At 43.9% G+C, this 17,307-nt stretch overlaps 6 protein-coding genes and 1 pseudogene across 9 annotated transcripts; 4 read left to right on the top strand and 3 right to left on the bottom strand.

The window, feature by feature from the left end:
- Positions 1-231: 231 nt before the first annotated feature.
- LOC135333500 (probable serine/threonine-protein kinase DDB_G0271682) lies at positions 232-4,308 on the top strand. The gene is made up of 4 exons (XM_064528475.1): positions 232-553; positions 2,271-2,607; positions 2,668-3,922; positions 4,157-4,308. The coding sequence occupies exons 1-3, from the start codon at positions 278-280 to the stop codon at positions 3,900-3,902; spliced, it is 1,848 nt and encodes a 615-aa protein (XP_064384545.1). The 5' UTR covers positions 232-277; the 3' UTR covers positions 3,903-3,922; positions 4,157-4,308.
- An 11-nt stretch (positions 4,309-4,319) lies between these two features.
- LOC135333498 (probable serine/threonine-protein kinase DDB_G0271682) lies at positions 4,320-8,827 on the top strand. Its single transcript, XM_064528473.1, has 3 exons — positions 4,320-4,579; positions 6,899-7,235; positions 7,291-8,827. Exons 1-3 carry the CDS (start codon positions 4,343-4,345, stop codon positions 8,658-8,660), a joined length of 1,944 nt encoding a protein of 647 aa, XP_064384543.1. The 5' UTR covers positions 4,320-4,342; the 3' UTR covers positions 8,661-8,827.
- Positions 8,828-9,023: 196 nt separating this feature from the next.
- LOC135333497 (uncharacterized) lies at positions 9,024-9,938 on the bottom strand. The gene is made up of 4 exons (XM_064528472.1): positions 9,908-9,938; positions 9,630-9,745; positions 9,407-9,532; positions 9,024-9,177 (listed from the first exon to the last, which is right to left on the bottom strand). The coding sequence occupies exons 1-4, from the start codon at positions 9,921-9,923 to the stop codon at positions 9,115-9,117; spliced, it is 321 nt and encodes a 106-aa protein (XP_064384542.1). The 5' UTR covers positions 9,924-9,938; the 3' UTR covers positions 9,024-9,114.
- A 293-nt stretch (positions 9,939-10,231) lies between these two features.
- LOC135333494 (probable serine/threonine-protein kinase DDB_G0271682) lies at positions 10,232-12,364 on the top strand. Its single transcript, XM_064528469.1, has 3 exons — positions 10,232-10,475; positions 10,962-11,271; positions 11,327-12,364. Exons 1-3 carry the CDS (start codon positions 10,248-10,250, stop codon positions 12,196-12,198), a joined length of 1,410 nt encoding a protein of 469 aa, XP_064384539.1. The 5' UTR covers positions 10,232-10,247; the 3' UTR covers positions 12,199-12,364.
- Positions 12,365-12,478: 114 nt separating this feature from the next.
- Positions 12,479-13,674, bottom strand: LOC135333496 (uncharacterized). Of its 3 annotated transcripts, XM_064528471.1 has the most exons (5): positions 13,564-13,648; positions 13,428-13,475; positions 13,185-13,300; positions 12,955-13,080; positions 12,479-12,722 (listed from the first exon to the last, which is right to left on the bottom strand). In XM_064528471.1, exons 2-5 carry the CDS (start codon positions 13,441-13,443, stop codon positions 12,660-12,662), a joined length of 321 nt encoding a protein of 106 aa, XP_064384541.1. In that variant the 5' UTR covers positions 13,444-13,475; positions 13,564-13,648; the 3' UTR covers positions 12,479-12,659. The 3 variants fall into 3 exon arrangements, 2 of the variants coding, with proteins under 2 accessions (XP_064384541.1, XP_064384540.1); XR_010393939.1 differs by lacking the exon at positions 13,428-13,475 and having other exon boundaries at positions 13,564-13,674; XM_064528470.1 differs by lacking the exon at positions 13,564-13,648 and having other exon boundaries at positions 13,428-13,553.
- A 66-nt stretch (positions 13,675-13,740) lies between these two features.
- On the top strand, positions 13,741-15,991 carry LOC135333492 (uncharacterized; annotated as a pseudogene).
- A 135-nt stretch (positions 15,992-16,126) lies between these two features.
- Positions 16,127-17,307, bottom strand: LOC135333493 (uncharacterized). Of its 2 annotated transcripts, none has more exons than XR_010393938.1 (4): positions 17,195-17,307; positions 16,807-16,922; positions 16,576-16,701; positions 16,127-16,268 (listed from the first exon to the last, which is right to left on the bottom strand). XR_010393938.1 is itself a non-coding variant. In XM_064528468.1 (4 exons), exons 1-4 carry the CDS (start codon positions 17,071-17,073, stop codon positions 16,206-16,208), a joined length of 321 nt encoding a protein of 106 aa, XP_064384538.1. In that variant the 5' UTR covers positions 17,074-17,198; the 3' UTR covers positions 16,127-16,205. The 2 variants fall into 2 exon arrangements, 1 of the variants encoding a protein (XP_064384538.1); XM_064528468.1 differs by having other exon boundaries at positions 17,058-17,198.

The raw sequence follows: 17,307 nt of genomic DNA, 5'->3' as shown, positions 1-17,307 counted from the left end.
GAAACTGTTCCTTGCTTGCCGTTAATATTGCCCTCTTCCCCAACAGGAGATTGTGCTGTGGAGGAAGGGAGACCCAAAGATAGCAAGGAAAAGTTGATAGAACTCCATTAGCTGTGTTGTGTGTGTGTGTGTATTCAGTAAGTGTTTGTGTCTTCTTGAGACTGTGTTATGAAGAATGCAATGTGGGGGCGTTTTGTGTAAACAATAATCTATGACGTAATGTAGGGGTGGGGCTGGTACGTATCGGGCTGGGCATCACTGGTTATTTTCTGTGGTTATGGCTACTAGTATTGTACCCGAGACTTCGACTGTACCTAGGCCTACCAGGAGTGATGGTGTCTTGATTGGTGAAGTGAAATGGAGTACCTCTCCCGTTACCTTCCATAGGAACACGGGGAAGCATGCTAGGCTAACAGAGATCGACACAGTAGCCACTAGAATGTGGGGTAGAAACTTTGCTGTGGTGTTCACCAGTGAGCCAGTACTTGTTGGACAGATGTTCAAGGTCACTATGACAGGGCTAGGGAAAAAAGAAGATTGGTGGGGTGGAATGGTGAGAGCTCAGTTGGTGTGTAGATTATCACTATTGCTTAGATCAAGTTCCTAACTGTAGAAATTTATCTCTAGCTGTTTCATGCACTCCTGCTGTCCATATTATATATCTATTAACCCCTAGACAGGTGTCGCCACCCTCTACCATTGGTACGGAAGGAGGTCGGAGGTCGGGAATCAATCTATATCCACAGTTTTGTTCTGCTGTTTCGAAATATAGTACCAATATCATTAATTATGCCTCAAGGTGTAGCCGCACGAGGGATACGGTAAAGCTGACTGTGTGTGTGTCTGTCTGTCTGTCTGTCTGTGTGTGTATTCCAGCTATAACTGCTCAACGGTTGTAATGCGACGAAAACTAACAGCTTCTATAGGCTTCTAGCCACGTTCTCTTGATTTTGATTCGTGGATTAGCAAACTAAAGCTTCTTTCTCGAGTTATAGCTAGTTTGACTCACATTGAAGGCTAGCTGTTGCAGTCTCTTTAGAATCTTTCATAGCATCATCTGTTCACACAAACTTTCTGTTCAACACATGAGTTAGCCTTGCACTAAAGCGCTAGCTTTTTGTTAGCTACAAGAGTCGGAAAAGATCTGTTAAAAACAGCTAGCTAGCTATAGTAGCCATTGTGATCTCTTTGGACATACCCTTTAATTATTCCTGTGGATGCAATGCGCAATGCGCGCTCATCCCTATGTTAGAGAATCCAGTGGCAGTTACTGTACTTCTTTTTCTGGTATACAGGTAAGCCACAAAACAAATGATACCATAATTTATAGACTAGATTAACAATAGATTCATGACGGTACACAAGTCTGGTAACAATAGATAGTCTACATGTACACAAGTCTCTTCTTCTCATAGATAGATACACAGTTTTTGCTTGTATATACTATGCTTAAATTCTCTGTGCCTTTGACAAAGGTTTGCTCCCACTGTTTGGCTACAGGCCATTTAAATAACATGCAGTTGCTTCAGTATCGTTATCGTTGATTTAATTCTGTGATTGAATTGCACTTATCTCACAGACTACTGACTATATGCCTTTGACAAAGTTTTGCTCCCACTGTTTGGCTACAGGCCATTTAAGACGATCACTATACACTATTAACTGTGGACACCCCTTGCTTGTGAAACAATCAAAGCACATTGCAAATTATTTACCTCTTCTATATAATAGTTAGACACTGTTTACTACATGATTTAGAAGCCCAAAGGGCTGGTTGTAGTATCCCGAACGCAGTGAGGGTTCTACTAGCCCTGAGGACTTCTAAATCATGTGGAAACTTCCTAAACAGTGTCTAAGCATTTTAGATCATAGCAACCATGAGTTTTTAGCCAATCAGATTTGAATGTTCTTATCTAATCTTTGCTACATGATTTCTAAGTGAAATACATGATTTTCTAAGTAAGTACATGATTTTCTAAGTTGGATAGAACACTTCCTTTAGCCAATCAAATTGCAGTATTTATGGCAAACATGATCTAAAACACTCGAGCGAAAACAAAAACATGGCGAGAGGCATTGGCAAGCGCACGCTTGCAACACTCGTTATAATATTATGAGTAAATCTAGTGTGTGCGCACATATGTGTGTATGATCAATCCACTTGCAGCTGGTGGAATTTCACCAGCAGAACAAAACTGTGGATAGGCCCTACCTCTTTCCGTGCAGCAACGGTATAGATATGACCCACTCACTACTGCTCTCTCCAACAGGATATTGCTTTTACTGGAGAGAACCCGGAGGACTCAAAGATGACACAGTATGACCAGTTAACATGCCCACGCTTGGGCAAACACGTACTTTACACTCACAGCGCTGATATCAAGTGCAATGGCAGGATATTCGGTACAATGGGTTTCAGCACTCACGATTTTAAAGTTGGTGATTCTATACGAATCATGATGACGCTGGAAAAGGAGGTACACTTCTTTAAGAATGATGTGTGGAGAGGGTCTGTACGTGTGGAGGACTACCCCCTGGACATACCTATGTGGGGGGTCGTGGACGTGTATGGACGGTGTAATCAAGTCAAGGCAGAGATTTACACTGGTAAGCTATTCACAGTACTAGTACAGTGTATGTGTAGTCACATGTGTTCCTCCCCCACAGTGTCCAGGTACAACCCTGACTCAGAGAGGAGGCTGAGAGAGATGGGACTAGTACAGGATGCAAGACCTCAAGTTGCGGGAACCCAGTCATTCTTTGCAAAAATGCTAGAAAGGATTGGATCAAATAATTCACAAGATAATGTCTCAACCCTACGTTCAGAAAATGGTCAGCTTCAACAACAACTAACAAGAGCTAACGAACAGCTCACACAATCACGCTCAGACATTCAACAATTTCAACTGTTGGTGGAAGAAAAAGGCCAAGAAATCACTCAACTACGGCAGCAACTACTAACAAATCCTAATAACCAACGACAACGATCTGACATAGAGAACCAACAGCTGATAGGGACCCTCATAGGACAAGTGGACGTCCTCCAACGAAGAGTGGCCTCTCTCTCAGTCACCAATCGTAGCAGCCACCCTCAGGAGGTGGAGTTCTGGCAGGTGTCTCCAGAGGAGGTGTCTATTAGAGAGGACGAGATTCTTGGCCGAGGGGCCTGGGGCTACGTTGCCAAGGGAAACTTTAGAGGAACAACGGTGGCCGTCAAACGAGTGTATCCTGAAATCCTACGATTGACTACGATGGATCGAATTCGTCGTGAGATTCGCACCATGGCTCAGATCCGCCACCCCAACCTTGTCCTCTTTGTTGCTGCCGTCCTCAACGAGCAAACAGGTCCCATGATTGTCACAGAGCTCCTGGATACCTCTCTACGTTCTGCCTACCAAGACAATCGTGTTGGTCCCAACAAGCGAAGGATCTTTGGAGACATCTCCTCAGCTCTGGTTTATCTCCACCGACAGAGGGAACCCATCATCCACAGAGATGTGAGCTCTGCTAATGTCCTCCTTCTCTCTCTACCCAACAACAAATGGCTTGCCAAACTCTCTGACTTTGGATCAGCTAATGTAGCTCAAGATGCCACATCTCCTGCAGAAGGTGCTATCTTGTACACTGCCCCTGAGGCCTATCCTCATCCACCTACGTCATCTCAACCACCACCACAACAGACGACAAAGATCGATGTGTACAGTTTTGGAGTGCTTGCTTGTGAAGTGGTGACTCGAACATTTCCGAAATCTGAAGTGTTTCTGCGTCTGCTATTGAGTATGGAAGGTGTATGGCGGGAGCTCCACCCACTCATCACCTCCTGTGTCTCTCACTCCCCTCAGGACAGACCCTCCATGGACACTGTGCTACACCACATCAAACAATTGGACTCTGAGCCTTGAGGACATTTAGTGTCATTTCTGTACGTGTGTTATGTTTCTCTATTTCTAGTTTATTTGTGTGGAATCATTAATTGTCGTAAAGAATTGATTTCGACTTTCATGTGTCAATTATCATATTACAGCATGCATAGTACATACTTTCATGCATGCTTTACTACACATGATAACAAGAGCATTAATTATATTCAAGAATAATGTACACAAGAATACTAAACTGTTCCTTGCTTGCTGTTAATTGCCCCCCTCCCCTGCAGGAGATTGTGCTGTGGAGGAAGGGAGACCCAAAGACAGCAAGAAAAGTGACTTACATGTAGCTGATAGGACTCCACTAGCTAGTGCTAGTAGCTGTATTCATTGTGTGTGTGTCTTGTGTGTATGAATGCAATATGTGGGGGAGTTGTGTAAACATGCAATGTGGGGGCGGGGCTAGTGGTTGCAAGATGGCTACAAGTGATGATGGTGTCTTGTTTGGTGGAGTGGAATGGAGCAGCTCTCCCGTTACCTTCCATAGGAACAAGGGGAAGAATGTTGAGCTAACAGAGAGTAACACAGTAGCCACTAGGACTGAGAGCTACCACTATGGTATAGTGTTCACCAGTAAGCCAATGGTTGCTGGACAGATGCTCAAGGTCACTATCACTGTGACAGAGAGGGGTAAACAATGGATGGGTGGAATGGTGAGAGATGATTTAGTTTGGTGTGTGCATGGCTGCTTATCACAGTAAAATTATCACATCTATAATTAAACTAGATATACAATATGCCCATAGAGCATTCACCCCTACCCTCGATTCCATGCCGCGAAGAGAAAGGCGGCCTTGTAAACTTATATATATATATACGCGATATAATTGCCAGCTTTTTCATCATAAAACGAACAAAGTTACAAAAAGGAAGAATACGTGTGATAATTTGGTTAGTGGTAAAATGTTCATGACCACAATGGCAGCTTTCAGAGACACTAATTAAAGCAGAATAATTATGCTGCAGCAGTGTTGCTTCTTCTAGCTCAAAGAGACAGTTCAAGAAAGCCTCCCAGACAGCTAGAGCTGCCAGCTAGGAAGAGTGGTGGACTCTTTAATACATCAGTAGATCTTGAGTGAATAACTTCTTGAGTGTCCACTTTCAAGAGTGATCATTAACTTCTTTATCTTCAGCAATGACTTTTTGTGAATGTCGAACATTAAGGCAAGCTAGATTTAGTATCAGAAGACTTGCCTGGTCCATATAAGTAGAGCTTGGCTTGATACAATAAAGGGCGTAAGAATTCAGTTATCTTTGCGCAATACTTCTATGTAACGGACTACAACTTCAGAATACAAAATAGTATACCGGTTAATAAGCGCACATCAACTAATAGGCGCATACTGGTTAGCAGACAAGAGCCTTGATAGAAGGCGCATGGTTTTCTGCACAGTTCTCTGCCCAACAACTGGTCTCCACACTTATATATAACTCTTTCACTACCTACTGCTGTCAGATATGACTATAGACCTCTTGCAGACAAACGATCGAGCTAGCTATGGAGATTTGCTTCATTGAAACGTCATGAGCATGGTTAATTTTAATGGGCGTGGTTAATCTCTATAAGCGCATCTGGATAATAGGTGCATAGAGGTCTGTTTTTTCCCCCTATAGGCGCATGCGCTTACTAACCAAGTACTGTACTGACAATACACGGATTACCCCCTTTTGGGATAATGTATGCACATGCGCATGCGCATACAATGTGTACCACTCATCGCAGCAGCCTGGAATCGAGGCTAATTCATCCTGTGCGTTACACTTTTAAAAGATCGATTAATTAAAGCACAAAATATTTTGCAACTTTTAGCCTTGAAACACTTTTTTCGCCTTTAACTATTCTTACGTCTCATTAGCAGTTAAAAGAATCCATGAAAGTGTCTAGTTCGCTCAAACAGCACATTTTTGTGTCCACACACACACATACACACACACACACACACACACACACACACACACACTACTATCTTTATTTTGACTAATGCCTATCGCTAATTCTAAGAACCAAAATTTGAGGTTAATGTTTGTTTTGTGCTTGCTTCAGCTTAACCACATAGAAGAACCTACCTTAATTGTGCATACTTTAATTAAATTAAGCACAGATTCCAAATTTAGCAGATCAGCATGGCCACCCCCAGTAACATAATGTGGATGTGGACATACATGTAGATAGCCATAATCTATACTATACTTCCACCATTGGTGTGTTTAATAATTTAAAGAACGAAGGCGTTGGCAGCATTTTTCTTAGCCTCTAAAGAGAAAGTAAAATTCTTTATCAATTACTACATCTACATAATTACCCAAACCCCCTCCCCCTGACCTCCCCTGAGAGTATTAAAAACCAATAAAAAAACACAATTCAAGTAAAAAGACTAGATTACAAGAACTGAAGGTAAACTACATATTATTATAATTATTAGAAGCATGAACACAAATAATTATAGTACATGTAGTTATTCCTGCAGCCACTCATGTCTCATAAGCAATTTAATATGTAAGTGCATTATGGAAATAGGAGAGGTGGCACCCTCTTCTCTGGTCAGATAAGGCAGTTCCTCACAATTTATTTTTTTTTGTTTCAACCCCTCCAACACACACACACACACACACACACACACACACACACACACACACACACACACACACACACACACACACCAATCACACACACACACACCAATCACACACACACACACACACACACACACACACACACACACACACACACCAATCACACACACACACACACACACACACACACCAATCACTCTACCCCTGCTGCGCACACACACACACACACACACACACCAATCACTCTACCCCTGCTGCGCACACACACACACACACACACACACACCAATCACTCTACCCCTGCTGCGCACACACACACACACACACACACCAATCACTCTACCCCTGCTACGCACACACAGGGTAATTATAAACTTATTCATGTATAACTCTGACAGGAGATTGGTTTCACTGGAGAGAATCCGGAGGACTCAACACTGACACAGTTAGAATATTTGACATGGAGAGAAGAGCACAAGCATTTACTGCGTACTTTCTTCACTTCTCTCCATTACAAGGAGAAGGAACTCTGTAATCTGGGTTTCAACACTAAATATTTTGTAGTGGGTAATTCCTTAGGAATGTTGCTGACGCTGGAGAAGGAGGTCCACTGGTTTGTGAATGATGTGTGGAGAGGGTCTGTACGTGTGGAGGACTACCCCCTGGACACACCTATGTGGGGGGCCGTGGACGTGTATGCACAATGTAAGCAAGTCAAGTCAGAGATTTGCACTGGTAAGCTATTACTAGTACAGTGTATGTGTAGTCACATGTGTTCACTCCCCCACAGTGTCCAGGTACAACCCTGACTCAGAGAGGAGGCTGAGAGAGATGGGAGTGGCAATGGCACAGGATGCAAGGCCTAAAGAACAGGCAACACCTCAAGCAGCAGGAAGACAGTCATTGTTTGCAAGAATTCTAGGGTTTGGATCAACTAAGTCACGAAATGATGTCACTAAAACAGTCTCAACCCCACTTGTGGAAGATAGTCAACTTCAACAACAACTAACAAGAGCTAATGAACTGCTCACACAATCACGCTCAAACAATCAAGAGCTTCGACGAGAGGTGACAGAAAAAGGCGGAGAAAACACTCGACTACAGCAACAACTAACACATGCCAACGGACAATTGACACATTCCAATGACCAACGACAGAGATCTGACGCAGAGAACCAACAGCAGACAGCTCGACTACAGCAACAACTAACACTTGCCAATGACATGTTGAGACAACGACAGAGATCTGACACAGAGAACCAACAGCTGATAGGGACCCTCAGAGGACAAGTGGACGTCCTCCAACGAAGAGTGGCCTCTCTCTCAGCCACTAATCGTAGCAGCCACCCTCAGGAGGTGGAGTTCTGGCAGGTGTCTCCAGAGGAGGTGTCTATTAGAGAGGACGAGATTCTTGGCCGAGGGGCCTGGGGTTACGTTGCCAAGGGAACCTTTAGAGGAACAACGGTGGCCGTTAAACGAGTGTATCCTGAAATCCTACAACAGACTACGGTGGATCGAATTCGTCGTGAGATTCGCACCATGGCTCAGATCCGCCACCCCAACCTTGTCCTCTTTGTTGCTGCCGTCCTCAACGAGCAAACAGGTCCCATGATTGTCACAGAGCTCCTGGATACCTCTCTACGTTCTGCCTACCAGGACAATCGTGTTGGTCCCAACAAGCGAAGGATCTTTGGAGACATCTCCTCAGCTCTGGTTTATCTCCACCGACAGAGGGATCCCATCATCCACAGAGATGTGAGCTCTGCTAATGTCCTCCTTCTCTCTCTACCCAACAACGAATGGCTTGCCAAGCTCTCTGACTTTGGATCAGCTAACCTAGCTCGAGATGCCACTACTCCTGGAGAAGGTGCTATCCTGTACACTGCCCCTGAGGCCTATCCCCAACCACCTTCATCACGTCAACCACCACCACAACAGACGACAAAGATCGATGTGTACAGTTTTGGAGTGCTTGCTTGTGAAGTGGTGACACGAACATTTCCGAAATCTGAACTGTTTTATCGTCTGCTATCGAGTATGGAGGGTGTATGGCGGGAGCTCCACCCACTCATCACCTCCTGTGTTTCTCACTCCCCTCAAGACAGACCCTCCATGGACACTGTGCTACACCACATCAAACAATTGGACTCAGAGCCTTGAGGACATTTAGTGTCATTTCTGTACGTGTGATGTGTCTATATATTTTCCATTGTACTGGACCTCCAAGACTAGCGATATATAGCGAGATGCATTTATAATTATGTTTGAGTTTAATAGTGAATTATTTTTGTGTGAAATAATTGTAGTCATGAATTTATTTTCTTTCATGTCAACATAATTACAGCATGCGTGCATGTCTAGTCAATACTCTTGGAGAGTTTACAAAGTAGTCTAATTGTCATTTCTTCATCCCCTCCCCTTAATTTAAGTATACACAATATCTCGTGGGAAATTGATAATAATAATTATATTCTTCTGAAATAAAGTGAGTCTCAAAATCAAATAAAGACATTAATTAAGTAATTAGAATTGAACAACTGTATGAAACATACAGACAATTTATTAGTTGCCTAGAGTGAATTATTATTCAGTTCTGTGACATCAGATGACATCATCAATCGATAACGACAGGGTCCTCCCCCTCAGAACAGCTGCTCACTTTCCGCATCCTCGTCACCTGCACACACAACAAATTAATATTACCAACTGCTTTCTGTGCAGATAACCACACCAGGTCAATATAATATTATGAGTACACCACAGCCATGCTTGTGTGTGGGATGCACCAGGCAGTATACATCACAGTCATACAATGAGTCAAGGCCTTCTTTGTAAGGTTGTGGTGCAACCATGCAATGGCCTAAGGTTTGTGTGTGGTGGTTTGGTTTGTGTGGGCGAAGCCTCACCTCTGAGTGTCTGGTTGTGTAGGGGGACTGTCTGGTTCGCTTGCTACGAGTCCTCACAGGTCCTGTGGAGGACTTCAACTGCTTGTGGACTGTGTGGTCTATCTTGGGAACAATCACCACTGGTTTCTGTGCGTGTGTGGAGGGGGATAGATGATATCTAGATTGAAGAGGTAGATATTGTGATAAGCAAGCCTAGCTTAATGTGTGTGTACATTCTAGTCACCTGATGTGTTGTTCTCTCTCGACTTTTGAGCTCTTGTATTCCGACATTGCTGTTAGTTGATGATAGTTTCTGAGTGGCTTTGGGAGGTTTGTGTCCACTGAGAGTGTGTGTTAGTCCTGGAGATGAAGCGTTGAAGCGTGTCAATGTACAGTACATGTACAAGATAGTGTACAGTAGATAGTGACTGATTAGCGCACAGGCCATGTACTAGCCTCGATCCCAGGCCTCCAGCCATGTACATGCATTTACACGCAAGCTAACCTTTATCATCAAGCAACCTGATGTTCTGTACATCTTTAAATTTGATTCAAACTCTCAATTAATAGCCATACAGTAACTTTATTAAGCAAAGCCAACAGGCTATAGAATACACCACACATGTACATCACTACACACACAGTACAATGTATTCACCAAGATTCCCAGTTTTTCTGATACTGTTGGCTAGAGAGGTCGGTAAGAGGTCAAAAGAGGAGAAGAGATAGGCGACTGGCTGCCGGAGGGTCGACGTTGGAGGATGATTGTGTGTGTGTGTGTGTGTGTGTGTGTGCGTATGAATGCAATGAGGGGGCGTTGTGTGTAAACATGCAATGTATGGGTGGGGCTCGTAGTTGCAAGATGGCTACAAGTGATGATTGTGTCTTTTGTGGAGTGGAATGGAGCAGCTCTCCCGTTACCTTCCATAGGAACAAGGGGAGGAATGTTAAGCTAACAAAGAGCAACACAGCAGCCACTAGAATGAGAGATAAAGACTATGGTATAGTGTTCACCAGTGAGCCAATGGTTGCTGGACAGATGCTCAAGGTCACTATGACAGAGAGGGAGGAATGTTCGTTGTTTGGAATGGTGAGAGCTCATTTGGTGTGTGCATTGCTTTGCTGTTCATCACAGTAACATTTTCACAAATGTCTCATCTACTAATTACAAGATACTCTCAAAGCATTCAATCTCTCTTCCTCTTCTATGATGATAGCACTCACCCCGGCCCGTGCATTACTTTTACCGTTATGATCATTATGGGGAATGATCGTGAATCTATAAAAAAGATTGATTAGAGCACAACATATTTTAGTACTATCAAAGATAATGCATTTGAAACCAAATGAAATTTTTTGTTGTCTTCGAAGCTGATCGCCTATATATAAGTACGTTTCAACTATTAAGTAACCTATTATTTTTTCAACCACTTCTAATGAGACCATTAGCAGTCTAGTTCACTCAAACAGCAGATCATTTGTGTGTCCACACACACACACACACACACACACACACACACACACACACACACACACAACGGGTAAATATAACCTTATTCATGTATAACTCTGACAGGATATTGGTTTCACTGGAGAGAACCCGGAGGATTTGACATGGCGAAAGGAGCACAAGCATTTGTCTACTAGGGGCACTTCTCTCCATTGCAAGGACAAGGAACTCTGTAGACTGGGTTTCGACATTCATGATTTTGGAGTGGGTGATTCCTTAGGAATGTTGCTGACGCTGGAGAAGGAGGTCCACTGGTTTGTGAATGATGTGTGGAGAGGGTCTGTACGTGTGGAGGACTACCCCCTGGACACACCTATGTGGGGAGTCGTGGACGTGTATGGACGATGTAAACAAGTCAAGGCAGAAATTTGCACTGGTAAGCTATTACTAGTACAGTGTATGTGTAGTCACATGTGTTCACTCCCCCGCAGTGTCCAAGTACAACCCTGACTCAGAGAGGAGGCTGAGAGAGATAGGAGTAGTTCGCTCAGACGCTCAACAACTTCAACGAGAGTTCTGGGAGGTGTCTCCAGAGGAGGTGTCTATTAGAGAGGACGAGATTCTTGTCCGAGGGGCCTGGGGCTACGTTGCCAAGGGAACCTTTAGAGGAACAACGGTGGCTGTCAAACAAGTGTATCCTGAAATCCTACGACAGACTACGGTGGATCGAATTCGTCGTGAGATTCGCACCATGGCTAAGATCCGCCACCCCAATTTTGTCCTCTTTGTTGCTGCCGTCCTCAACGAGGAAACAGGTCCCATGATTGTCACAGAGCTCCTGGATACCTCTCTATGTTCTGCCTACCAGGACAATCGTGTTGGTCCCAACAAGCGAAGGATCTTTGGAGACATCTCCTCAGCTCTGGTTTATCTCCACCGACAGAGGGAACCCATCATCCACAGATATGTGAGCTCTGCTAATGTCCTCCTTCTCTCTCTACCCAACAACAAATGGCTTGCCAAACTCTCTGACTTTGTATCAGCCCGAGATGCCACTACTCCTGGAGAAGGTGCTATCCTGTACACTGCCCCTGAGGCCTATCCTTATCCACCTACGTCATCTCAACCACCACCACAACAGACGACAAAGATTGATGTGTACAGTTTTGGAGTGCTTGCTTGTGAAGTGGTGACTCGAACATTTCCGACATCTGAACTGTTTCTGCGTTTGCTATCGAGTATGGAAGGTGTATGGCGGGAGCTCCACCCACTCATCACCTCCTGTGTCTCTCACTCCCCTCAGGACAGACCCTCCATGGACACTGTGCTACACCACATCAAACAATTGGACTCTGAGCCTTAAGACATTTAGTGTCATTTCTGTACGTGTGATGTGTCTATATATTTTCCATTGTGCTGGACCTCCAAGACTAGCGATATATAGCGAGATGCATCTATAATTATGTTTGAGTTTAATAGTGAATTATTTTTATGTGAAATAATTGTAGTCATGAATTTATTTTCTTTCATGTCAACATAATTACAGCATGCATGCATGTCTAGTCAATACTCTTGGAGAGTTTATAAAGTAGTCTAATTGTCATTTCTTCATCCCCTCCCCTTAATTTAAGTATACACAATAATTATCTCGTGGGAAATTGATAATAATATATTCTTCTGAAATGACGTGAGTCTCCAAATCAAATAAAGACATTAATTAAGTAATTAAGTAATTAGAATTGAACAACTGTATGAAACATACAAACAATTTATTAGTTGCCTAGAGTGAATTATTATTCAGTTCTGTGACATCAGATGACATCATTAATCGATAACGACAGGGTCCTCCCCCTCAGAACAGCTGCTCACTTTCCGCATCCTCGTCACCTGCACACACAACAAATTAAAATTACCGACTGCTTTCTGTGCAGATAACCACACCAGGTCAATATAATATTATGAGTACACCACAGCCATGCTTGTGTGGTGGGGGATGCACCAGGCAGTATACATCACAACCATGCAATGAGTCAAGGCCTTCTTTGTAAGGTTGTGGTGCAACCATGCAATGGCCTAAGGTTTGTGTGTGGTGGTTTGGTTTGTGTGGGCAAGGCCTCACCTCTGAGTGTCTGGTTGTGTAGGGGGACTGTCTGGTTCGCTTGCTACGAGTCCTCACAGGTCCTGTGGAGGACTTCAACTGCTTGTGGACTGTGTGGTCTATCTTGGGAACAATCACCACTGGTTTCTGTGTGTGTGTGGAGGGGGATAGATGATATCTAGAATGAAGAGGTAGATGCTGTGATAAGCAGGCCTAGCTTAAATACGTTTGTGTGTGTGCATTCTAGTCACCTGATGTGTTGTTCTCTCTCGACTTTTGAGCTCTTGTATTCCGACATTGCTGATAGTTGATGATAGTTTCTGAGTGGCTTTGGGAGGTTTGTGTCCACTGAGAGTGTGTGTTAGTCCTGGAGATGAAGCGTGTCAATGTACAGTACATGTACAAGATAGTGTACAGTAGATAGTGACTGATTAGCAGTAGCACAGACCGTGTACATGCATTTACACGCAAGCTAACCTTTATCATCAACTCACCTGATGTTCTGTACATCTTTAAATTTGATTCAAACTCTCAATTAATAGCTATACAGTAACTTTATTAAGCAAAGCCAACAGGCTATAGAATACACCACACATGTACATCACTACACACACAGTACAATGTATTCACCAAGATTCCCAGTTTTTCTGATACTGTTGGCTAGAGAGGTCGGTAAGAGGTCAAAAGAGGAGAAGATAGGGGACTGGCTGCCGGAGGGTCGACGTTGGAGGATGATTGTGTGTGTGTGTGTGTGCGTATGAATGCAATGAGGGGGCGTTGTGTGTAAACAAATGTATGGGTGGGGCTCGTAGTTGCAAGATGGCTACAAGTGATGATTGTGTCTTTCGTGGAGTGGAATGGAGCAACTCTCCCGTTACCTTCCATAGGAACAAGGGGAGGAATGTTAAGCTAACAAAGAGCAACACAGCAGCCACTAGAATGAGAGATAAAGACTATGGTATAGTGTCAACCAGTGAGCCAATGGTTGCTGGACAGATGCTCAAGGTCACTATGACAGAGAGGGAGGAATGTTCGTTGTTTGGAATGGTGAGAGCTCATTTGGTGTGTGCATTGCTTTGCTGTTCATCACAGTAACATTTTCACAAATGTCTCATCTACTAATTACAAGATACTCTCAAAGCATTCAATCTCTCTTCCTCTTCTATGATGATAGCACTCACCCCGGCCCGTGCATTGCTTTTACCGTTATGACCCTAGCATTATGGGGAATAATCGTGAATCTATAAAAGAGATTGATTAGAGCACAACATATTTTAGTACTATCAAAGATAATGCATTTGAAACCAAATGAAATTTTTTTTTGTCTTCGAAGCTGATCGCCTATAAGTACGTTTCAACTATTAAGTAGCCTATTATTTTTTCAACCACTTCTAATGAGACCATTTCAAGTTCACTCAAACAGCAGATCACACACACACACACACACACACACACACACACACACACACCAATCACTCTACCCCTGCTGCGCACACACGGGGTAAATATAACCTTATTTATGTATAGCTCTGACAGGATATTGGTTTCACTGGAGAGAACCCGGAGGATTTGACATGGCGAGAGGAGCACAAGCATTTGTCTACTAGGGGCACTTCTCTCCATTACAAGGACAAGAAACTCTGTAGACTGGGTTTCGACATTCATGATTTTGGAGTGGGTGATTCCTTAGGAATGTTGCTGACGCTGGAGAAGGAGGTCCACTGGTTTGTGAATGATGTGTGGAGAGGGTCTGTACGTGTGGAGGACTACCCCCTGGACACACCTATGTGGGGGGTCGTGGACGTGCTATGGACGATGTAAACAAGTCAAGGCAGAAATTTACACTGGTAAGCTATTACTAGTACAGTGTATGTGTAGTCACATGTGTTCACTCCCCCACAGTGTCCAAGTACAACCCTGACTCAGAGAGGAGGCTGAGAGAGATAGGAGTAGTTCGCTCAGACGCTCAACAACTTCAACGAGAGTTCTGGGAGGTGTCTCCAGAGGAGGTGTCTATTAGAGAGGACGAGATTCTTGTCCGAGGGGCCTGGGGCTACGTTGCCAAGGGAACCTTTAGAGGAACAACGGTGGCCGTCAAACGAGTGTATCCTGAAATCCTACGACAGACTACGGTGGATCGAATTCGTCGTGAGATTCGCACCATGGCTCAGATCCGCCACCCCAACCTTGTCCTCTTTGTTGCTGCCATCCTCAACGAGCAAACAGGTCCCATGATTGTCACAGAGCTCCTGGATACCTCTCTACGTTCTGCCTACCAGGACAATCGTGTTGGTCCCAACAAGCGAAGGATCTTTGGAGACATCTCCTCAGCTCTGGTTTATCTCCACCGACAGAGGGAACCCATCATCCACAGAGATGTGAGCTCTGCTAATGTCCTCCTTCTCTCTCTACCCAACAACAAATGGCTTGCCAAACTCTCTGACTTTGGATCAGCCAACCTATAGCTCGAGATACCACTACTCCTGGAGAAGGTGCTATCCTGTACACTGCCCCTGAGGCCTATCCCCAACCACCTTCATCACATCAACCACCACCACAACAGACGACAAAGATCGATGTGTACAGTTTTGGAGTGCTTGCTTGTGAAGTGGTGACACGAACATTTCCGAAATCTGAACTGTTTTATCGTCTGCTATCGAGTATGGAAGGTGTATGGCGGGAGCTCCACCCACCCATTACCTCCTGTGTCTCTCCCTCCCCTCAGGACAGACCCTCCATGGACACTGTGCTACACCACATCAAACAATTGGACTCTGAGCCTTGAGGACATTCTGACTCAGAGAGGAGGCTGAGAGAGATGGGACTAGTACAGGATGCAACACCTCAAGCAGTGGGAACACACCACATCAAACAATTGGACTCTGAGCCTTGAGGACATTTAGTGTCATTTCTGTACGTGTGATGTCTATTTTCCACTGATAAGTACTGGACCTCCAAGACTAGCGATATATAGCAAGATGCATTTATAATTATACTTCATGATTTAATAATTTTTGTATATACCTGTAGTCATGCATTTAATTTACTATTACTTTCACGTGTCAACATAATTACAGCATGCATGTCTAGTCAATACTCTTGGAGACTTTATACAGTACATTCTACTAGTCATTATTATTGCATTTCTTCATCCCCTCCCCTTAATTTAATATCTTATGAGAAAGAATTGAACAACTGTATGAAACATACAGACAATTTACTAGTTGCCTAGAGTGAATTATTATTCAGTTCTGTGACATCATATGACATCATCAATCGATAATGACAGGGTCCTCTCCCTCAGAACAGCTGCTCACTTTCCGCATCATTGTCACCTGCACACACAACAAATTAATATTACCAACTGCAAAAAATATGTCATTCTGCAGATAACCACACCCGGTCAATGAAGAGAATATAATTATACAGTATACCACAGCCATGCTTGTGTGTGTGTGGGGGGGGGGGATGCACCAGGCAGTATACACCACAGCCATGCTTGTGTGGTGGGGGATGCACCAGGCAGTATACATCACAACCATGCAATGAGTCAAGGCCTCCTACGTTGTAAGGTTGTGGTGCAACCATGCAATGGCCTAAGGTTTGTGTGCGGTGGTTTGGTTTGTGTGGGCAAGGCCTCACCTCTGAGTGTCTGGTTGTGTAGGGGGACTGTCTGGTTCGCTTGCTACGAGTCCTCACAGGTCCTGTGGAGGACTTCAACTGCTTGTGGACTGTGTGGTCTATCTTGGGAACAATCACCACTGGTTTCTGTGCGTGTGTGGAGGGATAGATGGTATCTAGAATGAAGAGGTAGATGTTGTGATAAGCAGGCCTAGCTTAAATACGTTTTGTGTGAGAGTGCATTCTAGTCACCTGATGTGTTGTTCTCTCTCGACTTTTGAGCTCTTGTATTCCGACATTGCTGTTAGTTGATGATAGTTTCTGAGTGGCTTTGGGAGGTTTGTGTCCACTGAGAGTGTGTGTTAGTCCTGGAGAAGAAGCATTGAAGCGTGTCAATGTACAGCACATGTACAAGATAGTGTACAGTAGATAGTGACTGATTAGCAATAGCACAGACCATGTACATGCATTTACACGCAAGCTAACCTTTATCATCAACTCACCTGATGTTCTGTACATCTTTAAATTTGATTCAAGCACTCAATTGCAATTAATAGCTAGCTATACATTAAGCAAAGCCAACAGGCTATAGAATACACCACACATGTACATCACTACACACACAGTACAATGTATTCACCAAGATTCCTAGTTTTTCTGATACTGTTGGCTAGAGAGGTCAGTAGGAGGTCAAAAGAGGAGAAGATGGGCGACTGGCGGCCAGAGGTCGATGTTGGAGGATAGAGATATAGA

The sequence above is a fragment of the Halichondria panicea genome, chromosome 3 (assembly GCF_963675165.1).
Source record: "Halichondria panicea chromosome 3, odHalPani1.1, whole genome shotgun sequence".
Lineage (NCBI taxonomy): Eukaryota > Metazoa > Porifera > Demospongiae > Suberitida > Halichondriidae > Halichondria > Halichondria panicea.
The sequence above is the reverse complement of the archived record's forward strand: the minus strand, read 5'-3'. Positions and strand labels throughout refer to the sequence as shown.

Coding starts and splice junctions, on each gene's coding strand:
- LOC135333494 (XM_064528469.1), top strand. CDS start 10,248: ATGGCTACAAGTGATGATTGTGTCTTTTGTGGAGTGGAATGGAGCAGC. Junction 10,476..10,961: donor AATGTTCGTTGTTTGGAATG/GTGAGAGCTCAT, acceptor TAACTCTGACAG/GATATTGGTTTCACTGGAGA. Junction 11,272..11,326: donor CAAGGCAGAAATTTGCACTG/GTAAGCTATTAC, acceptor ACTCCCCCGCAG/TGTCCAAGTACAACCCTGAC.
- LOC135333497 (XM_064528472.1), bottom strand. Junction 9,533..9,629: donor GAGAGAGAACAACACATCAG/GTGACTAGAATG, acceptor ACACACGCACAG/AAACCAGTGGTGATTGTTCC. Junction 9,178..9,406: donor ACACAACCAGACACTCAGAG/GTGAGGCTTCGC, acceptor TTGTGTGTGCAG/GTGACGAGGATGCGGAAAGT.
- LOC135333498 (XM_064528473.1), top strand. CDS start 4,343: ATGGCTACAAGTGATGATGGTGTCTTGTTTGGTGGAGTGGAATGGAGC. Junction 4,580..6,898: donor AACAATGGATGGGTGGAATG/GTGAGAGATGAT, acceptor TAACTCTGACAG/GAGATTGGTTTCACTGGAGA. Junction 7,236..7,290: donor CAAGTCAGAGATTTGCACTG/GTAAGCTATTAC, acceptor ACTCCCCCACAG/TGTCCAGGTACAACCCTGAC.
- LOC135333496 (XM_064528471.1), bottom strand. Junction 13,081..13,184: donor GAGAGAGAACAACACATCAG/GTGACTAGAATG, acceptor ACACACACACAG/AAACCAGTGGTGATTGTTCC. Junction 12,723..12,954: donor ACACAACCAGACACTCAGAG/GTGAGGCCTTGC, acceptor TTGTGTGTGCAG/GTGACGAGGATGCGGAAAGT.
- LOC135333500 (XM_064528475.1), top strand. CDS start 278: ATGGCTACTAGTATTGTACCCGAGACTTCGACTGTACCTAGGCCTACC. Junction 554..2,270: donor AAGATTGGTGGGGTGGAATG/GTGAGAGCTCAG, acceptor TCTCTCCAACAG/GATATTGCTTTTACTGGAGA. Junction 2,608..2,667: donor CAAGGCAGAGATTTACACTG/GTAAGCTATTCA, acceptor CCTCCCCCACAG/TGTCCAGGTACAACCCTGAC.
- LOC135333493 (XM_064528468.1), bottom strand. Junction 16,702..16,806: donor GAGAGAGAACAACACATCAG/GTGACTAGAATG, acceptor ACACACGCACAG/AAACCAGTGGTGATTGTTCC. Junction 16,269..16,575: donor ACACAACCAGACACTCAGAG/GTGAGGCCTTGC, acceptor TTGTGTGTGCAG/GTGACAATGATGCGGAAAGT.